Source organism: Lycium ferocissimum, chromosome 12 (genome assembly GCF_029784015.1).
Source record: "Lycium ferocissimum isolate CSIRO_LF1 chromosome 12, AGI_CSIRO_Lferr_CH_V1, whole genome shotgun sequence".
Lineage (NCBI taxonomy): Eukaryota > Viridiplantae > Streptophyta > Magnoliopsida > Solanales > Solanaceae > Lycium > Lycium ferocissimum.
This window is the reverse complement of record NC_081353.1, coordinates 38,673,560-38,690,179: the sequence shown is the minus strand read 5'-3', so window position 1 is coordinate 38,690,179 and position 16,620 is coordinate 38,673,560. Positions and strand designations below refer to the sequence as shown.

Below are 16,620 nucleotides of genomic sequence, written 5' to 3'. Positions count from 1 at the left end.
AATCGCATGTCCAAACGCCTACTTAATTTCTCTAAATGTAATTGATTGGTAGAACTTCTTCTTTTAATAAATCTTCCATAGTATGGCTTACAGATGTTACAACTTCGAGATTTTTCCCCAGTTAAATGATGACGAACACGTTTTTAACATCACTAGTTTTCGATATGTGTGTTGCACATGAATTCCATATTAATCAATACAAACTTTTTAAAATGATACACATAAAATCTCTAAAGACAATACTTGCACTTGTGACACAACCATATATTCAAGTATTCAGATATGTTTCTTTGTAATTATTCAGAACTTCTCTAATATAAGTGCAGTTATAGATGCTTTTTTCACGTTAAAAGTTTCACAAATTCTGATTAAAAATATTTTTCAGTTTAAAAGCAACTCGTATGAGTATGTTTAGTCCAGGAAAGTGCATTAAATCACTGTGATGTATATAATGTGTCTATGTTTACAATCTTCATGTCTAATATATGACAAATTAAGAACATAACCTACAGGTAGTTGTAGCTCTCAGCACAAACATTAAAGGTATAAAAATGTAATAACATAATTACAATTTACAGGAAGGTTATTTTATCAACATTGATACCAGAATGAGTTCTTCAACCTAAGCTCGTTGTTCTCAACAGTTATAAAACTGTCAAAAGCAACCTATGCCTATCGAAGAACCAAACTGCTATGGGCTTCTCCTCTATTGAAGAAGTGGCTTTCCCAATTTTACTCGACATTGAATTGACTAACTTTTGACTGCTGAACTCGATACAATTTTGTTTCATAGCCGTAGCTTATTGGCTTGAGATTATGCATTGAATGGTTAGCAGTAGTACTTACAATTCAGATTATCTGTTTCATGGCTCACATGAAATTATTCTATTGAAAAATTCATTATAAAACAATTTTCTCTATTGGATTCTCAGTTAGTTAGTAACTAGAAATTGTATGTGCCCGTCTGATTCGACGTTGTCTTCCCACTTGACTAAGATAGAGCATTGACTAACTCAATATTGACTTGTTGTATGTAAGTTTTGGCTTTCCAATGACCGCTAGACGAAAGATCTCTATTGTTAAAAGTTCTAGAGTTAATTGTATCAATACCTATCCCACGGCACAAAATTGGAGAGCCATGATCGCAACCATTGAGCCTAATGCTCACCGAGCTAATCCGTTACCCTATGGTATCCTAATAAGCACAAAACATACAATAGCGTACCAAACGACTTTGTACTATCACACAGAGATGGGAGAAGGCACTGAGTTGCCATGTACCATCTTGATGAAAGATTGTGGCTCGAGTGTTTTTTAAAGTGGTCAGTGGGCGCTACTTTTATTAAGACGTGTATGTGCGAATACATCCCAAAAAGGTTGTCATTGAGAGGGGACGCTACTAAAAAAATCTCCATTATCCCACTAGAAAATGTCCCCACTGAATGTCGGTGGAAAAACTTAAACAATAGTGTTTTCACATGAAAAAATTAGAAAATTTTAAATGTTTTAATGAAAACGTTTCTCACCACGCGTTTTTCCGGTGGTCGATTCAGTGGGAATGAGGTGAAAAAATCATGTTTTATATCACAAATTTCCCACTGAATGTCGGTGGAAAACCTCTTTTTCTCATAGTGGGAAAAGGCATTCAATAACCATGATTGGATAGAGAAGAAGAAAGGCAACCCATGATTCAATAACCATGATTGAAATGAAATTTGAATATTCTCATCATTTTAGTATTGATTGCAATGATTTTTTTTTGGGATAAGGTACCGTAAATAGAACCAATTGTTTTAATCTCCTTTCCATTGTAGGAAATGGTGTTCAATACAGAGAATGGAAAACAAAGCATAGAAAGTGAAAAAGAATCCTCAAAAGGCAAGAAGCTAGTAGGATAAAATCTAACAAAGAAACATAAAAGAATCATCATTACAAGACAAATCTTGTATAACTCATAGTCAATTGCCTCAGCTAAAAAGTCTAGAGTCCAGTAAGAAACGTAAGTAAAAGAAGCATTCATAACCAATTACCAAACGGAAAAGGGTCAAATACACCCTTGTATATCAGAAAAGGGTTAAATATACCCCTCGTTATACACTGAGTCCATATATATCTCTGTCGTTATACTTTCGATCCAAATATACCTCTCTCATTATACTTTGGCACAAATATGCCCTTAATTTTAACAGATGAACACGTGTCAAGCTCAGAATCAAATGACCCATCCCCAATTTATTTAGAAAACCACTTGTTTAACCCGACCCGACCCGTTTTCTTTTTCATCTTCTTCTCTTTTGTGAACTAAACTATGAAATGTGCTTATTTAGCTGGTGGATAAACTTCGATTTTATATTCTGTTTGATTATCGGTATAAGCTTCAAGATTGAAAACATTCCTAGTGTCTGATTAGGATTTTAATTGTCCTCATCTTCTTCATGTGTTTTCTCTAGATTGTTGTTTCACTTTATCCTGATTAATTTGATTTGTGGGTACGTGATAGATGCAAACACTACAGGAGAAGATGCAAAATCAGAACCTTGCTGCAATGAGGTCTCTTTTCTGGTGTATCCCTGGAGACGAATTAAAGTAACAAAAGTCGCCGGATATGCCATTTTCTCCGGCTACAAAAGAGAAGAAGATGAAAAAGAAAACGGGTCGGGTCGGGTTAAACGGGTGGTTTTCTAAATAAAGCGGGTATTTAAAATTGGGGGACGGCTCATTTGATTCTGAGCTTGACACGTGTCCATCCATTAAAATTAAGGGCATATTTGTGCCAAAGTATAATGAGAGGGGTATATTTGGACCGAAAGTATAATGGCAGCGTATATTTGAACCCAAAGTATAACAAGGGATATATTTAACCCTTTTTTGATAGTACAGGGGTATATTTGACCCTTTTCCAATTATCAAATGGGCCTAATCCAGTCAGCAGAGGATATTTCATGATCAAATAGTAATTGCTAGTAAAGAAGACAGCATATTATCTTTATTGATAAACATCGTTCCAACTACGGTTCAAAGCTCTACTTCAACTGACATTTCCATCTAACAGGAATAAATAACATGTTGCTATGTAAAGATCATAAAGATACATATAAGAATTGGTAAAAACTCTAGAAATGAAAATTACCTATATTGTACAAGACAGCTGCAACAAATTGGAGGACAGTACTGCTTCTTCTTACTTCGTCACTGAATTAATCAGTAAGTATGCAGAGACATATTGAATAGGTTCAATCGAAAGGTCCTCCATCGATCTAACTTAGGGGGCCCACTTTTGCGCTGCGAAGATGTGCTCATGAATTGAACGACCAAAAGCTTCTTTATGCTTGTAAATCTGACCTGGCTAAATGGTAGTCAAATGAATCCTTCATAAATTTACTATACACAAAGCGAGTGATGGCCATCTAACAACTATTTAACAGTAGGAGAAGTCTGATTCTGATCTGTAATAACATTGCTGAATTTTCCACTAGGATGCCGGACTTTGAAACTACCATGTTTAACAGGTTTTGGATGAAACAAACCATTCAGCATTTTTTCCAAAGACTGAGCCGTATATTTCACGTATTTGCTACTTCCTTCTTGTTCAACCAACGGCCCGTAGTTCTGCATGTAACTCCGGTAAACAGGCACAATTGCCTGAATGATTAGCTGGCATGTCTTATCCCGTAGGTCTTTGTCCATCATTACCCAATTAGACTGCTTCTTATACATTTCATCAAATGCTTCATTAAAAGCTTTTAACCGTTTCTTCACAAGATCACGAGCTGTGGCACGCCCACCAGAAAACAGAATAAGACCTTCCCTGCTTAATAAAGCAGGAAGCTTTCCCCAGCTCTCTTTCAAGAAAAACGTGGAATAGTACTCCTTGTACTTTTCGTGTTCTCTTAACCAAGAATCTCCCAGCAAACCTCCAAGCTTTGTTCCTTTCAGATGCTTATATAGATGCCAATGATTATTCATCAAGAACACATACGATAAACTAAGGTCTTGATAAGTTTTCGACCATGTCTCTAAATTCACATCAACAGCTCTCATTATATTCATTAGCTCATTTATGAGAAGGCGCTCTTGAAATTTTTCCTGCTTCCAACTTCTTTCAATAATCAGAACTTGCGTGAGGATCGACTTATAATCGTCACCAAGCAGCTTATTGCAGTAGTCGGTGATGAAAACGATAAGTTTCGGTACACTGCCATCAGGAGGAGGCGGCATTTGCCTTTGCAACTCAACTTGAACCAGAAGTTCCCAAAAGATCTCGCTAGCCCCTTCAATCACGCTCTTGATTAAATCCCTCGTCAAATTTTGTATTTCCACACACGCGGCCCCACCGAATAGCCGATTGAAATCCAATCTTAACTTGTTTAGAGATGCAAATATGTCCAACAGCTTTAAGAGCTTGATAGGATCTTTCTTACTCTCTGTAACAGTTTTTCCAAATTGAAGGAATGCTAGAATTCCCGCTTGGGCAGCTATTTTAGCGAAACAGCTCATCCAAACATCCAACCCTATTCTCTCGAAAACATCGTTGCAAAGTTTATATTCAGCTTCAAAAAGATGCTTTACAGCAAATTCTAAATGCTTACCCCACTGAGCAATATGACCCTCTATGCTCTGCACATCATTGAACTCAGAGACCGAGATCTCTAGATAATCCAAATTAAGTGCTTGCAAACTTGCCCGGACATTAGAGCTCCTCACCTCAACATAAATAGATATGCACTTATCAAGCCTGTTATTAGCAATTAATCTTCCGATTATAGCTTGTAGCTTCTGGATAACGGGCACAGGCAAAGGGGACGGAGCAATGCAGGGCTGTTCACCGGGCAACGCTGGATCGGACATTGGCAATGGAATAGTATTTTCAACCAAAAGCCGTCGAAATTCACTTTCTAATCTGTCCAAAGCAACTTCAAGAAGCCCGCCATCAAGCCGACCCTTTTCCTCCCCGTTATGCAATTCCCTTAGAGAACTCAATGCTTCTTTCATACTCGAAGTAAACCTATCATCCGCAACAGCATGGTCTTCTAGATACTCTACAATATCCGCCAACCATTGAATTGCCATCTCACAATTCTCCCCTAAAAATCTTAATGCCTCTTCTAGCCTCTTAAGCACACCAAGGTACCCCGGGAGGTCCGATTGAGGATCGGACAACGACTTCTCTAGCCCATGAATAGCATCAAACACTTTTAGAACCGCCGTCGCGGGGACCACGGCACGGTTAATATGGCCCCCAACAGCACCAAGTGCATCTTTTTGAGCCCTAATTGGCCTTATTGCTAACTCCAAAGATGGCAATCTCTGAATTATCTCATCAAATCTCGGCCCAGCTTTTTCAATAGATACCCCTAAAGCTTTTGACTTTTCAAAATTTGCCCTCAAACATTTTCTTGCAGACATCAAATTTTCAATACTTTTCTCCATTTGGGTCATCATTAAATCAACCAAAAACACACAAAACCAACAAAAACCCAGTAATCCACTAATGAATCAAACAATTTAACACATAAAGATTGTATCTTTTCCCTTATATATGCAATATACATAAACAAACTTCAAAAAAACTCAATCTTGGTCCTTATAAGACTAAGTTCCAATCACTTTTGTCAACAAAGTTCACCAAACAATTACCAACCCACAACAAAAAAAGACTAATAAAGAAAAGGGGTTGTCAAAAACAACTCACAGATAAATTATTGCAAGTGAAGATCCAGTAAAAATATGAGCAAGATTTGAATTTGGGATTTTTTTGTATATACTGTAATGAATATTTGGAAAAAAGAAAGAGAGGGTGAGAAAGTAAACCCTAAAGATAAATCGGGAAATGAAAAGTGAGTGCTTTTTCACAATACACTCTTTGCTTAGTCCAAGAATTGTCCTGGAAATGACTTAAGTGCTAGACAGTAGGCTACTACCCATTCATTTTCTCTCTCTTGTTTCTTTCTCTCTCTTTAAACTTTTTGACAAACTGAGATTTATGACATCAATTTTGAGTTGATTCTACTTTTTGTCACACCTTTTGTTTTCTCGTGCCGTTGCTATTGCCAATTGGAGATTTTTGTTTCATTTTTTAAGAATCTATGGCGGACAAGACAAGGGAGACGAGACTGAAATGGTTAGAATATATGTGGAGGAGGTGCGAGCGGGGGTGGAGCTAGGTAGGGTTGAGGGGTTTTGGTGGAAAATTATTTTGTATATACAAGGTTAACATTTTTTAATGTATATATAAATGTTAACCTAACCGACTTCTTTTCGTATTTACTTTTTTTTATCTTTTTAAACCCTCTTAATGAAAATTCTGGCTTCGCCACTAGGTGCGAAGATACGCCAATGAAGAGGTGTAAGAGGTTGGCTATAACAAACTCCAGTTGGCTGATGATATGACCTTGGATAAGAAGGTGTAGAGGTCGAGGATTAGGGTAGATGGTTTGTAGGTAACACAGTGTTATCGTACTTTTAGTCGTATAATTTAGGGTCGTCGCGTGGTTTTTTTCTTCCCGCTAATGTGTATTATATCGGTTACTACGTACTACATTTGTTTTGTACTTTTTCTATTTTGTTGTCCCTTTTTATTTCCTACGTTTCTGCATCGGTTACATTTCTTTAGAACCAATGGTCTATCAGAAACAACCTCTCTATCCAATAAAGGTAGAGATAAGGTCTCCGTACATTTTACCGTTTTCATACCCCACTTTTAGGATTATACTGGTATGTTGTTGTTGTTTCATTTTTAAGATTTTGCTGCCCAACCCATTTTTAAGAAGGAACAAGACTTGCTTAAATATCAACAAGTTGTGATTTTGAGTCATGTGAAAAGTAAATAGAAATATTGTTAAATTTTTAGACGGGAGTAAAGAACAATAAAATAATTAACGTTCCATAAAAGATTGATAAAATGATAATCATTCAGGGTTGAATAAGAGTTTATTCTTAGATGATATTACTTCCTCTCGGAAAAAATGTATTTGGAATAAATGGCCAAACTATCTATTATTTGAATCAATTTGGACATTGTTCCTTGATTTTTTATTTTTTTTTGAAATAAACATACAAATTTGGAATTACATAAAATTTACTAAGAATTAATTTTTAAAAACAAATATATTTTGGGAATGTGGAAAGCAAAAATTGTAGGAACACTAGTTTGATTCTAAAAAAATTGATTTCTTAATGTTGGTATAGAAACACGACGGATATACTCAATTCAAACTCTACGAACTAGGCCTTCAGGGAAGGCCAAGAAGTAAAAGGTCGAAGGAAAGACGTTAGTCTTGAAACAACTATCAAGGCTGAGAAATCGAAAGCTTGCATGTCGAAAATCTAATTAATTCTTTTTTTCCTCTTAAAACTAATTAATCTATAGTTTAATTTATATACACCGATTATATTACCTAAGTTTAATGGTTACAAATATCATGACTACCATGTCATACACAGCGAAAACATTTCATTATCCAAACAAATCACGTATGACCATAAAAGCTCCCATCAGTACGCTTAGTGATATTCAATTTTTTAAAAGTGTGAGCATATACAATATACATTTTGAAAGAAGGCTTAGGCCCTCAATATTTGTGCTAAAAACAATAAAATCTTTCATGCTACAAGCCAACACATTCTCGATCAGATTGGAACACAATAAACTAAGACAAAAATTTGAGACCATACTGATACTAATCAGACGCCATTTCATTACCAGAAATAATAGAAGCACAATAAATATCTACCCACATCGGGTGCTTACACCATGGTTAAGTAATTTAATAAAGTAAAATATGTATTAATTAACCATGTTAAAGTGCTAGAGGTGTATGTGCAAACACATGTCATGTATTTATTGGTTTGATGTAAATACCCAATACAGGTAAATCTTTACCTAGGAGCACTAGGAACATCTTTGCTATCTACACCATTTCCTTCTTCAATATTCTTCCACCCTCTACCCTTTTCAAACTCTTTTGCAGTGTCATAAGAAGCATGAAGCCCAAAAAACAAGTAATACACCAGCAAAAAACCAGTCCAAGCACCAAACCTAATGAATGAAGCCTTATCTATTGATCCTAAGAGGAAAATGTTAATAGCAATAGAAGCTGATGGTAACCATGGCACTAGTGGTACACCCCAAAGCTTTGGATTTCTAGCATGAGGAACAAAATACCAAAGTCCAATTGTTGCTTGTAACCAAATAGGCACAGTAATGCAATAGCCAATCCATCCATGTTTACTTAGTCCCCAATAAGTAGCTGTGGCAATGGAGGATGCAAGAATAATCAAGAGAAACGCGATAAGCTTGTTGCGATTTGCAATCGTTGTCTCCCCACGAACATAGTAACGTCGAACGAGGAGAGCAAGTGCCACGAGCATGAAGATGAAGAGGGTGGAAATTGAGAGAAGATTGGACAGAATATCGAGTTTCGTGAATAAGGCAATGATTGCAGTAGCACATGACATGACAGCCGTGGCATTGACTGGTGTACCTACACAGACAAATCCAAAAAGTCACTACAATCACTAAAATTTCAACAAATCTGAATCAATGATCTCAAAAGTGCATTGGACTTGTCAATCAACTTTGAATTCTAGATACGGCTCTGATGTACCTGTCTTGGCATTTACTTGAGAAAACCATGGAGGCATCATGTGAGTTCTTGAAATATGAGTTAGATAACGCGCTTGACCAACTGCGCCCACTAGCAAAACCGATGTCATTCCTTTCAATGCCCCTGCAGCCACAATATATTGTGCCCAATTCCATCCCACAGATTTAAACGCCACGGAAAATGGAGCCTGAGTATTGATGTTCTGATATGGTTGCATAAGGCACAAAGTAATGGCTAGTAAACAGTACAAAAAAGTAGTGATCACCATAGAACCAATTAGTCCAATTGGAACATCTCTGCCAGGATTTTTAGTTTCCTCAGCCATAGTGGAAACAGCGTCGAAACCAACATATGCAAAGAACAGAACTGCAGAAGCTTTAAAAATCCCACGAACGCCATATGGTGCAAAATGGGAGTAGTTCTTGGTATCCGACTTTATTAGGCCACATATGATGATGAAGAAGATCACGAAAATGTGAACGATTGTGGCAATATAGTTGAGACGAGATGAACCCTTTGTACTAAGAATTGCAATTATACAGATGATGATGCAAACTCCAACAGCAATCGGATCTAGTTCATTGTATCCGTCTGCTAAACTATCCACCTTGATGAGGAATTTGTCCGAGTCGAAGTTTAGTAGAGTGGCAAAATAGGAAGTCCATGTACGAGCTACTGCAGCACCAGCGATAACATATTCAAGAAGTATATTACCAGCAGCAATGAAGGCAACAAAGTCGCCTAGCTCCACCCTCAAGTAGGCAAATGAACCACCTAAAACATCATTATTCAACTTCATTAGTGTTACTTGAGTTAAACATCCATAAAAGGTGAAACTAGTAATCTGAAAAATAAGATAGGCTACCTACTAATGCATCATAGATAACAAGTTCATAGTACCTTACCTAATGTTTGTTGCCATAGTTGAGCCTCAGCCTCTATGCATGAATCATCACGACATACTATAAATCACCAGTTGGGGCGGGCAGACCATTTAGGATCTAGTGAGACTCACTTATAAAGGCACAAATTTGACATGGAATGAGTCGGATGTCAAAGGGACACAAGTGAGCGGAGGGTTGAGGGACGGAAATCAGGCAAGAAGCAACACATTTATACCCTTAGCGAGTTTCTAGGTCACACGTGTGAGATAGAGTGTGGGTGTTAGAGCAGCCTCAAAATCAAGACTAGTCGTTGGAATGCAATGAATAGATAATCGGGGGAAGTTGACAGGATACCCAGGTAAGATCAAACCTACCTCAAGTCTCGTTACAGAACTTTTGAGCATTAAACAAGGGCTAAAACATAGGATCAATAAGTGCAACAAAATTTAAAATCTTAGTTCTCTGTTTAACTATTCTCATAGCTGATTGTTATATCCCCCATCCCCTTCCAGACACACACAAAAACAATGAAATTTATGTACTAACATAAATTTAAACCATCTATTACCTGCTACAGGAATCTCGACAGCAAACTCCGTGTAGCAAAACACAGAGAGCAAAGCGGAGACACCAGACACAACATAGGATAAAACAACAGCCGGGCCAGCTTCTTGATTAGCTTCAAGACCTGTGAGAACAAATATTCCAGCTCCAATAACAGCTCCCATTCCAAACCATATCAAATCCCACCAAGTAAGTGTCTTCTTCATTTCATTCTGGCTCCGCGCCTTCGCCTCCAACTCTTCCTCATCTTCGGAACGTGTCAGGATTCTATCTATTAGCCTCGTTGGCGTTTGTATCAGCGCATTTGCGAAATTTCCCCAGCTTTTAAATGATTCCTCGGGGAGAAAATCGTCTTTCGTGCATGAACATACTCTTTTCCTTATTCCTCCATCTGACTTTGTCTGTTGATCAGCCTTTGTACTCATTCTTCACTACTAGCCTACTAAATTTAAAAAGTTTCAACACAAAGAAAGAGAGAAAAAAAAAAGAAAAGGAAAAGCCCATGCAACGATAGAAATGCTGCACAAACATGTACATAGGAGAATACATAATTTAATGTTTAACAAGAAAAACACATATCTGTTATGGAATACTTACATTATCAGATAGATCCATCACAAAATTGTGTTGAGACTATTTTATGACGGAATTCATCGATTTGTGACGGTTTTAACTTCCGACACAAACTTTTTATAACTTGAATTGTGACGAATTCTTTTGTTACTATCCATAACACTTTAAACTTCATAGCAAAGCTACTTTAAGAAGAAAGAAAAAAATTAGATGCCTCTGTAAGATGGACCAAGAGTAAAATGATTACTCCCTCTGTCCATTTTATGTGACATTATTTCTTTACTTATTAGTCTGTTCCAGAAAAAATGACACATTTTTATATTTGAAATCAGTTTATCTTTATATTTCCTACTTTACTCTTAATGACATGTTTTATAGCTACAGAAATGTTATTAAGACCAAAAAGTTTTTTTTTTTTTTTCTTTTCGTGTGAGTCATACACCGCCAGATAAATTGAAGTTAGAAACAACAACAAAAAATGGGGTAAGATCATGTACCTATGAGAAACCTCAGGTTGAGCACAAGAACAAAGAGAGCTCCAACAGAAATTCAGAATATAGTAGTATGTGGCTAAACTTATATAACTAGGAAAAATAATGTGTTTCTTAACGATAGTTTCTCTGAATTCATCGTCCGGCAAAAGATACTAAACAGCAAGCTATAGAGTCCAAATTAAAAGAAGTCTTTTTCAAGATCATCTATAAAAGTTAGATTCATACAATAGAATTTTGGTTAATTAATTAGTGTATGAAAAATATCATTTTAAGCTAAATATTGGGTATGAGTGTTTGAGTGGTAAATATGTTTGCCTTGAATTATTATTTTCACCTTATGCTTATAAAGCATTTACGAATTTAATTGGCCAAATCTGTTTTTGTACCATTCAAAATTGAGTAATTTTGCTTATTTAACATTTCTTTAATATCACTCAACCACTAAGAAAAAAGTCTCTTTTTTGTCTTTGACGCTTAACAAAACTCAAACTAAAATTTTAAATCATAGTCTAAAGTGGAAAGGTTAAATTTAAATCTATTTGCCTCGAAGAAATTTGAACACTCGCATAGTCGCATTTCGTGTTTGATCTCCATTAGTGGTAAGGACAAATACAAATTACTAATATCAATGTCACGAATATACCAAAAATGTAGCAGAAGGCAAAATTGAACCATTTGGAATGATACAAGCACAGATTTACACATTTTCTCTTTGGCTAAAATGAGCATAGGTTTAATCCCACACATATATAGGCCACAATTAATAAATTAAAATGACCTAAACAGAAAAGAATCAAAAATAAAAAAATGATTAATAAATCTTAGAATAAAATATAAATAAATACAAAGATATTATCTTAAAGCAATACAATCGACACAATCTAATGTTTGCATTTTAATTCCTATAATTAAAAAATTTAATGGTAAAAAACACACATAGATTATTACTTTTTCGCAAGTTACACACCTTAATCATCAGTTGTTTCCCTTTCCTATCTAAACTATCACCATTTGTGTATGTCAACGCACTTCAAAATTGATTAGGCCATTTATCAAATGTTCCTTTTTATACTTGAATTATCACTATCTAGTCAACTATGTGTGTTCTAATACATACTCCCTCAGTCTCATAATAACTGTCATCTTAGTAAAAAAAAAATTGTCCCATAATAAGTGTCACCTTAGAAAACCAAGACATAAATTGGCTAGTTTTTTCCAACCCTACCCGTAGACAAAAACTGATAAGTTAAAGTAACATCTAAATGATGATTGGAAAAACCATATCGTAACTTGGTATTGTTCGATTCTCAATGTCATAAGGAGTACTACTTCGAAAGGGAAAAAGTAATTTATTTTTATTATATAGGGTACTCTAATCTAATCAAGAGGAAAAAATAATTTATATTTATTATATAGGGGTAATTTAATAAACTTCACATTGCATTATTGATTTCTTAATGGGGAAAAGGGTCAAAAATACCCCTCTACTTTGGGAAAAGGGCTAAAAATATTCTCTATTATAAATTTGGGTCAAAAATACCCCTCCCATCATTACAGTTTTCAAATAGGCTTAATGCATATGCTTCCTCCTAAACTTGCACATTTTTTCCATTTTGACACCTCAACTAAGCGTTGTTCCTATTGAACCCCTGAACTCGTCCTCATGTGTATCTATCAAACACAATTCAACTTGCATAGCAAACTTTGCAATAGGATAGAACTATTCTTTGTATGCACGAGCAGATATCCAGTTAGTTTCTTAGGGTCATTTTCTTACTTAATTACCAACTTCCAGTTCATGTGCCACGGTTTTTTAGTTGATCATTGATTGAATTGATTTCTAATAAGTGTTGTTACTGTTTTGTTGCATTTAGGTAGTCAAATAATTGAAAATATTCTAAAGATTTTGTTGCGGGGTATCTGATTTAGTAATATAAACTACATAGGGTTTACACTTTACAGAAGACAATCTTGTTTGAAGTTTCTGAAAATGAAGAAAAATATATGGAATTTAGGTTTAAGATGGTCCATTGACCAGATGGCTAGTTTTGTAATAGCATGTTTAGATAGTCAAAGAAATGGGTTCATATCTACTATTTGAAAAATGCTATTTAGTCGGATTGTGTTTGATAGACACACTTAAGGACGAGTTTAGGGGTTCAATAGAAACAACGCTTAGTTGAGGTGCCAAAATGAAAAAAAAGTGCAAGTTTAGGGGCCTGCATATACATTAAGCCTTTTAAATATATCCTTGTCTTAACAGAAATCCCCAACATAATCCGATTTTATTTTTAAATTCGCTCCATTTAAACCTGACTCAACTAAAGAAAAAACCTATATGGGTTACCCGCTCCTGTGCCTAGTGGCTCCATATGTAGGACTCGGGAACAAGTTGATCGCATATGAGCAAATTTAAAAATAAACCAGACATCCTCTATTTACTATGTAAAAAAGACTGGAAAAGATATTTGAAAACTTTAAGACTACATTTAATGTTTTTGTTCGGAAGCTTCTATATTGTTAAATTTTAGTCCTTAAGTGAGTATTCCATTGTGTAAATTTGTAAGGAAGTTGATATTTAGCTTGATCGTTGCTTTGGGGATTTTTTCCCATATCTTATAGAGGGCATTTTTTGACCCTTTTTCTTTTTTAATATGTGTGTTTTTTTATTAAAATGACACTTATTTTGAAACGGAGCGAGCAATTAGAAAGGGCAAAAAGGAAAACAAAGAAAAACTTGAAAAGCAGAAATGGGCACTCCATTCTGCTCCCGTTATGTTACGTCCTTTATTCCCACCTTAACTCCATCAATTCCGTTAAAACTCCCAACGAATCTCCGTCCACTAAACGTCGTCGTTTCATCTCGAATGGAATCCAACAACTCCACCACAACCACCGTTACCGGCGGCGACACAACAACAACCGTTAACAATGAGAACTCCGTTACTGATACGGTTGTTCAGTACGTTGTTTTACGGAGAGATTTAATTGACACGTGGCCGTTAGGTAGTGTGGTTACGCAAGGCTGTCATGCTGCCGTGGCAGCTATTTGGTCTCATAAAGACGATGACGTTACTCTTCAGTATTGTAGTCCTTCTAATCTCGATTCAATGCACAAGGTAAGTCGTCTAATCCGTTGATTTTTGTTTAGTACTCCCTCCGTCCCAATTTATGTGATTCAATTCAGATTTCGAGAGTCAAATCTTTTTATTTTGACCCTCAATCCGGATATACAATAAGTTTTAAAAAAAAAAAAATTTATATATTTAAAAGCTATTCGTACTATATAAAAAGTGTTATAAGTCACGAGTAACAATTTAAAATTTTAAAAGAACATGCTATCACATAAATTGGGAATTGGGACAGAGGGAGGAATATTCATCATTTTTCTTTCAGATACACCAAATCAATTAGTTATACTCCCGCGGTCCCAATTTTGGGACCCGTTTGGTCATAAAAATTATTTACTTTTTTTCGGAATTTTTTTCACTCTTTTCAAAAATTAGTGTTTGGCCATAATTTTTTTTCATTTTTTTCACAATAAAAAAAAAGTACATTTTCAATAAAAAATACTATTATAAAAAATTATAAATCATAATAATTAATAATTTAAAATACAAACACAACTCCAATTCTAACTCCAAAATTCCAAAACAAGTGGAAACTTTTTGGTTTCTATGGCCAAACGCCTACTTAGTGTCTTAGTTTACTTATTTGTATGTCCCAAAAAAGAGTGTCTCTTTCTGTATTTCAGTAAGTTTGACAATTCAAACATCCTATGTGCCAAGCTTAAAACTAAAAGATTCAAATAACATTTTAGTACATTACACACATCTTTAATTTAAGTCTTACAAGGTTTAAAAGTCTCTTTTTATTCCTTAAACTTTGTAGCCTAACGGTTAAATTGGGAGGGTTGGAGTAATACATTGATCATGTAAACTAAGTTGCTCGGACTCTCCAAAAATGCAGCCGCACCCGTGTCGGGTCCTCCAAAAATACACTACTTTTGGAGGATCCGACACGCACCCGTCGATATTTTTAAAGAGTCTGAGTAACATAGCATGTAAATATATCTATACAATCAGTCAGCTAGAAGCTAAGGAGAGGTAGCTCTCTGTAAAAAACAATGATTGAACCTGAGAAAAATGTTCAATAGCGTTTATTGACCCCAATTCTAGTTTACTTGTGGTTAACTTATATTATGCAATGAAGTAAGATTATTTGTAAGAAACTTCATTACAGTCAGGAAATAATTTTCAGAATGTACTTTTGTCTCGGTATAGAGAATTTAGACAAGATCAAAGATGAAATGCAACTTTCTTTCTTGGCTATGTAGGTAACTCTTGAAGTGAAGGGTGAAGCCCAGATATTGAACTTGGCAGAAAAGCTAAAAGCTGGGCGCATTGCTCATAAATTGTGGATTGAACAACCAGAAAACATACCAACCTGTCTTGCTACAAAACCTTATCCGAAATCCCTGGTATCTTCATTTTTCAAGAAGCTAAAACTTTGTAAATGATGAATTTCAAGTTCCAGTCGGTAATGTGACGCCGACACAAGTAGGCTTAGTTTCGTTATAAAAGAATTGGACCTAGTTTTGCTAATGATGAGCTTCAGTATTTGTAATGATTATTATTCCTCACTGAACCCGTCGACCTTTGTATGTGGTTCATCTGGATTTTATAACCTGGTGATGCTGGCCAGACAAATATGGGTCTTATCTTCAGCTATATCTTAAGTCTTATTGATTTATGCTCATAATCTTTTGGTAGTGGGGATGGGCTTGTGTGTTTTCTACTGTGGCTTCACAACATTATTGCTGCGGTGCCACTCTGCCATACGGCTTATCTTCTTAATTATCAGCCCAAAATTTTCATGTTTGGTCTGTCTCTCCATAAGTTGTAGTGGCGTTGGGTTGGTTGAGGATTGCAGTACATAAAGAACCTACTACAGCCTAGTTGGTTGAGGAACCTGGTAATTCAAGTTCCTTCCGAATTCTTTTGGGAAATTCGTTCGTGGCATTATTTTTTTTGGCTCTTGTAACGACCCATTAGGTCGTTTAGCACTTTTAGGCCTAATATCCCTAAAACACCCTTTTCGTGGTCAAATCTTCTTTGTCTATAGTCTGCGATAACGGGTGATTCGGTTATTTAATTGACGAGTTTTAGTCCTCATTTGACATATGAGGACGAATGTTCTAAAGGGAGGAAGGATGTTACATCCCGTATTTTCATGTGTTGGAAAGCGTGTGAGTTAAATGATATTAGTAATGGGCACGAGGTTATCCCCTAAGCTTATAAGTGGTTAAAGTGATGGTACGCATGTATCGTAAGGAATTCAAATTTAACCAATCGAAGAAAATAAATTTCGTCGAGGTTCAAAAATTATTTAAATGAATACGGCCTAAGCTATAATATCCCGTATTTTGAACTAAAAATTTAATCGTCCAACATGCAGCAAATTTACCCGAGCCGGTTAATTAGATCATATCCAAGGATA

The 16,620-nt window shown here is 35.6% G+C and overlaps 3 protein-coding genes across 3 annotated transcripts; 1 reads left to right on the top strand and 2 right to left on the bottom strand.

The window, feature by feature from the left end:
* Positions 1-2,957: 2,957 nt before the first annotated feature.
* Positions 2,958-5,980, bottom strand: LOC132041175 (exocyst complex component EXO70I). The gene has a single exon (XM_059431996.1). The coding sequence runs from the start codon at positions 5,440-5,442 to the stop codon at positions 3,415-3,417; it is 2,028 nt and encodes a 675-aa protein (XP_059287979.1). The 5' UTR covers positions 5,443-5,980; the 3' UTR covers positions 2,958-3,414.
* Positions 5,981-7,878: 1,898 nt separating this feature from the next.
* On the bottom strand, positions 7,879-10,795 carry LOC132039295 (cationic amino acid transporter 1-like). Its single transcript, XM_059429807.1, has 3 exons — positions 10,059-10,795; positions 8,607-9,380; positions 7,879-8,483 (listed from the first exon to the last, which is right to left on the bottom strand). The coding sequence occupies exons 1-3, from the start codon at positions 10,477-10,479 to the stop codon at positions 7,879-7,881; spliced, it is 1,800 nt and encodes a 599-aa protein (XP_059285790.1). The 5' UTR covers positions 10,480-10,795.
* Positions 10,796-13,822: 3,027 nt separating this feature from the next.
* On the top strand, positions 13,823-15,851 carry LOC132040521 (uncharacterized). Its single transcript, XM_059431176.1, has 2 exons — positions 13,823-14,240; positions 15,458-15,851. Exons 1-2 carry the CDS (start codon positions 13,872-13,874, stop codon positions 15,638-15,640), a joined length of 552 nt encoding a protein of 183 aa, XP_059287159.1. The 5' UTR covers positions 13,823-13,871; the 3' UTR covers positions 15,641-15,851.
* Positions 15,852-16,620: the final 769 nt, after the last annotated feature.

What these genes read in the sequence shown, in the direction of transcription:
- LOC132041175 (XM_059431996.1), bottom strand. Translation starts at nt 5,442, where the DNA reads ATGATGACCCAAATGGAGAAAAGTATTGAAAATTTGATGTCTGCAAGA.
- LOC132039295 (XM_059429807.1), bottom strand. Translation starts at nt 10,479, where the DNA reads ATGAGTACAAAGGCTGATCAACAGACAAAGTCAGATGGAGGAATAAGG. An exon ending in TGTCGAGATTCCTGTAGCAG is followed by an intron (nt 9,381 to 10,058) that starts GTAATAGATGGT and finishes ATGATGTTTTAG; the next exon opens with GTGGTTCATTTGCCTACTTG. An exon ending in TCAAGTAAATGCCAAGACAG is followed by an intron (nt 8,484 to 8,606) that starts GTACATCAGAGC and finishes TTGTCTGTGTAG; the next exon opens with GTACACCAGTCAATGCCACG.
- LOC132040521 (XM_059431176.1), top strand. Translation starts at nt 13,872, where the DNA reads ATGGGCACTCCATTCTGCTCCCGTTATGTTACGTCCTTTATTCCCACC. An exon ending in ATCTCGATTCAATGCACAAG is followed by an intron (nt 14,241 to 15,457) that starts GTAAGTCGTCTA and finishes TTGGCTATGTAG; the next exon opens with GTAACTCTTGAAGTGAAGGG.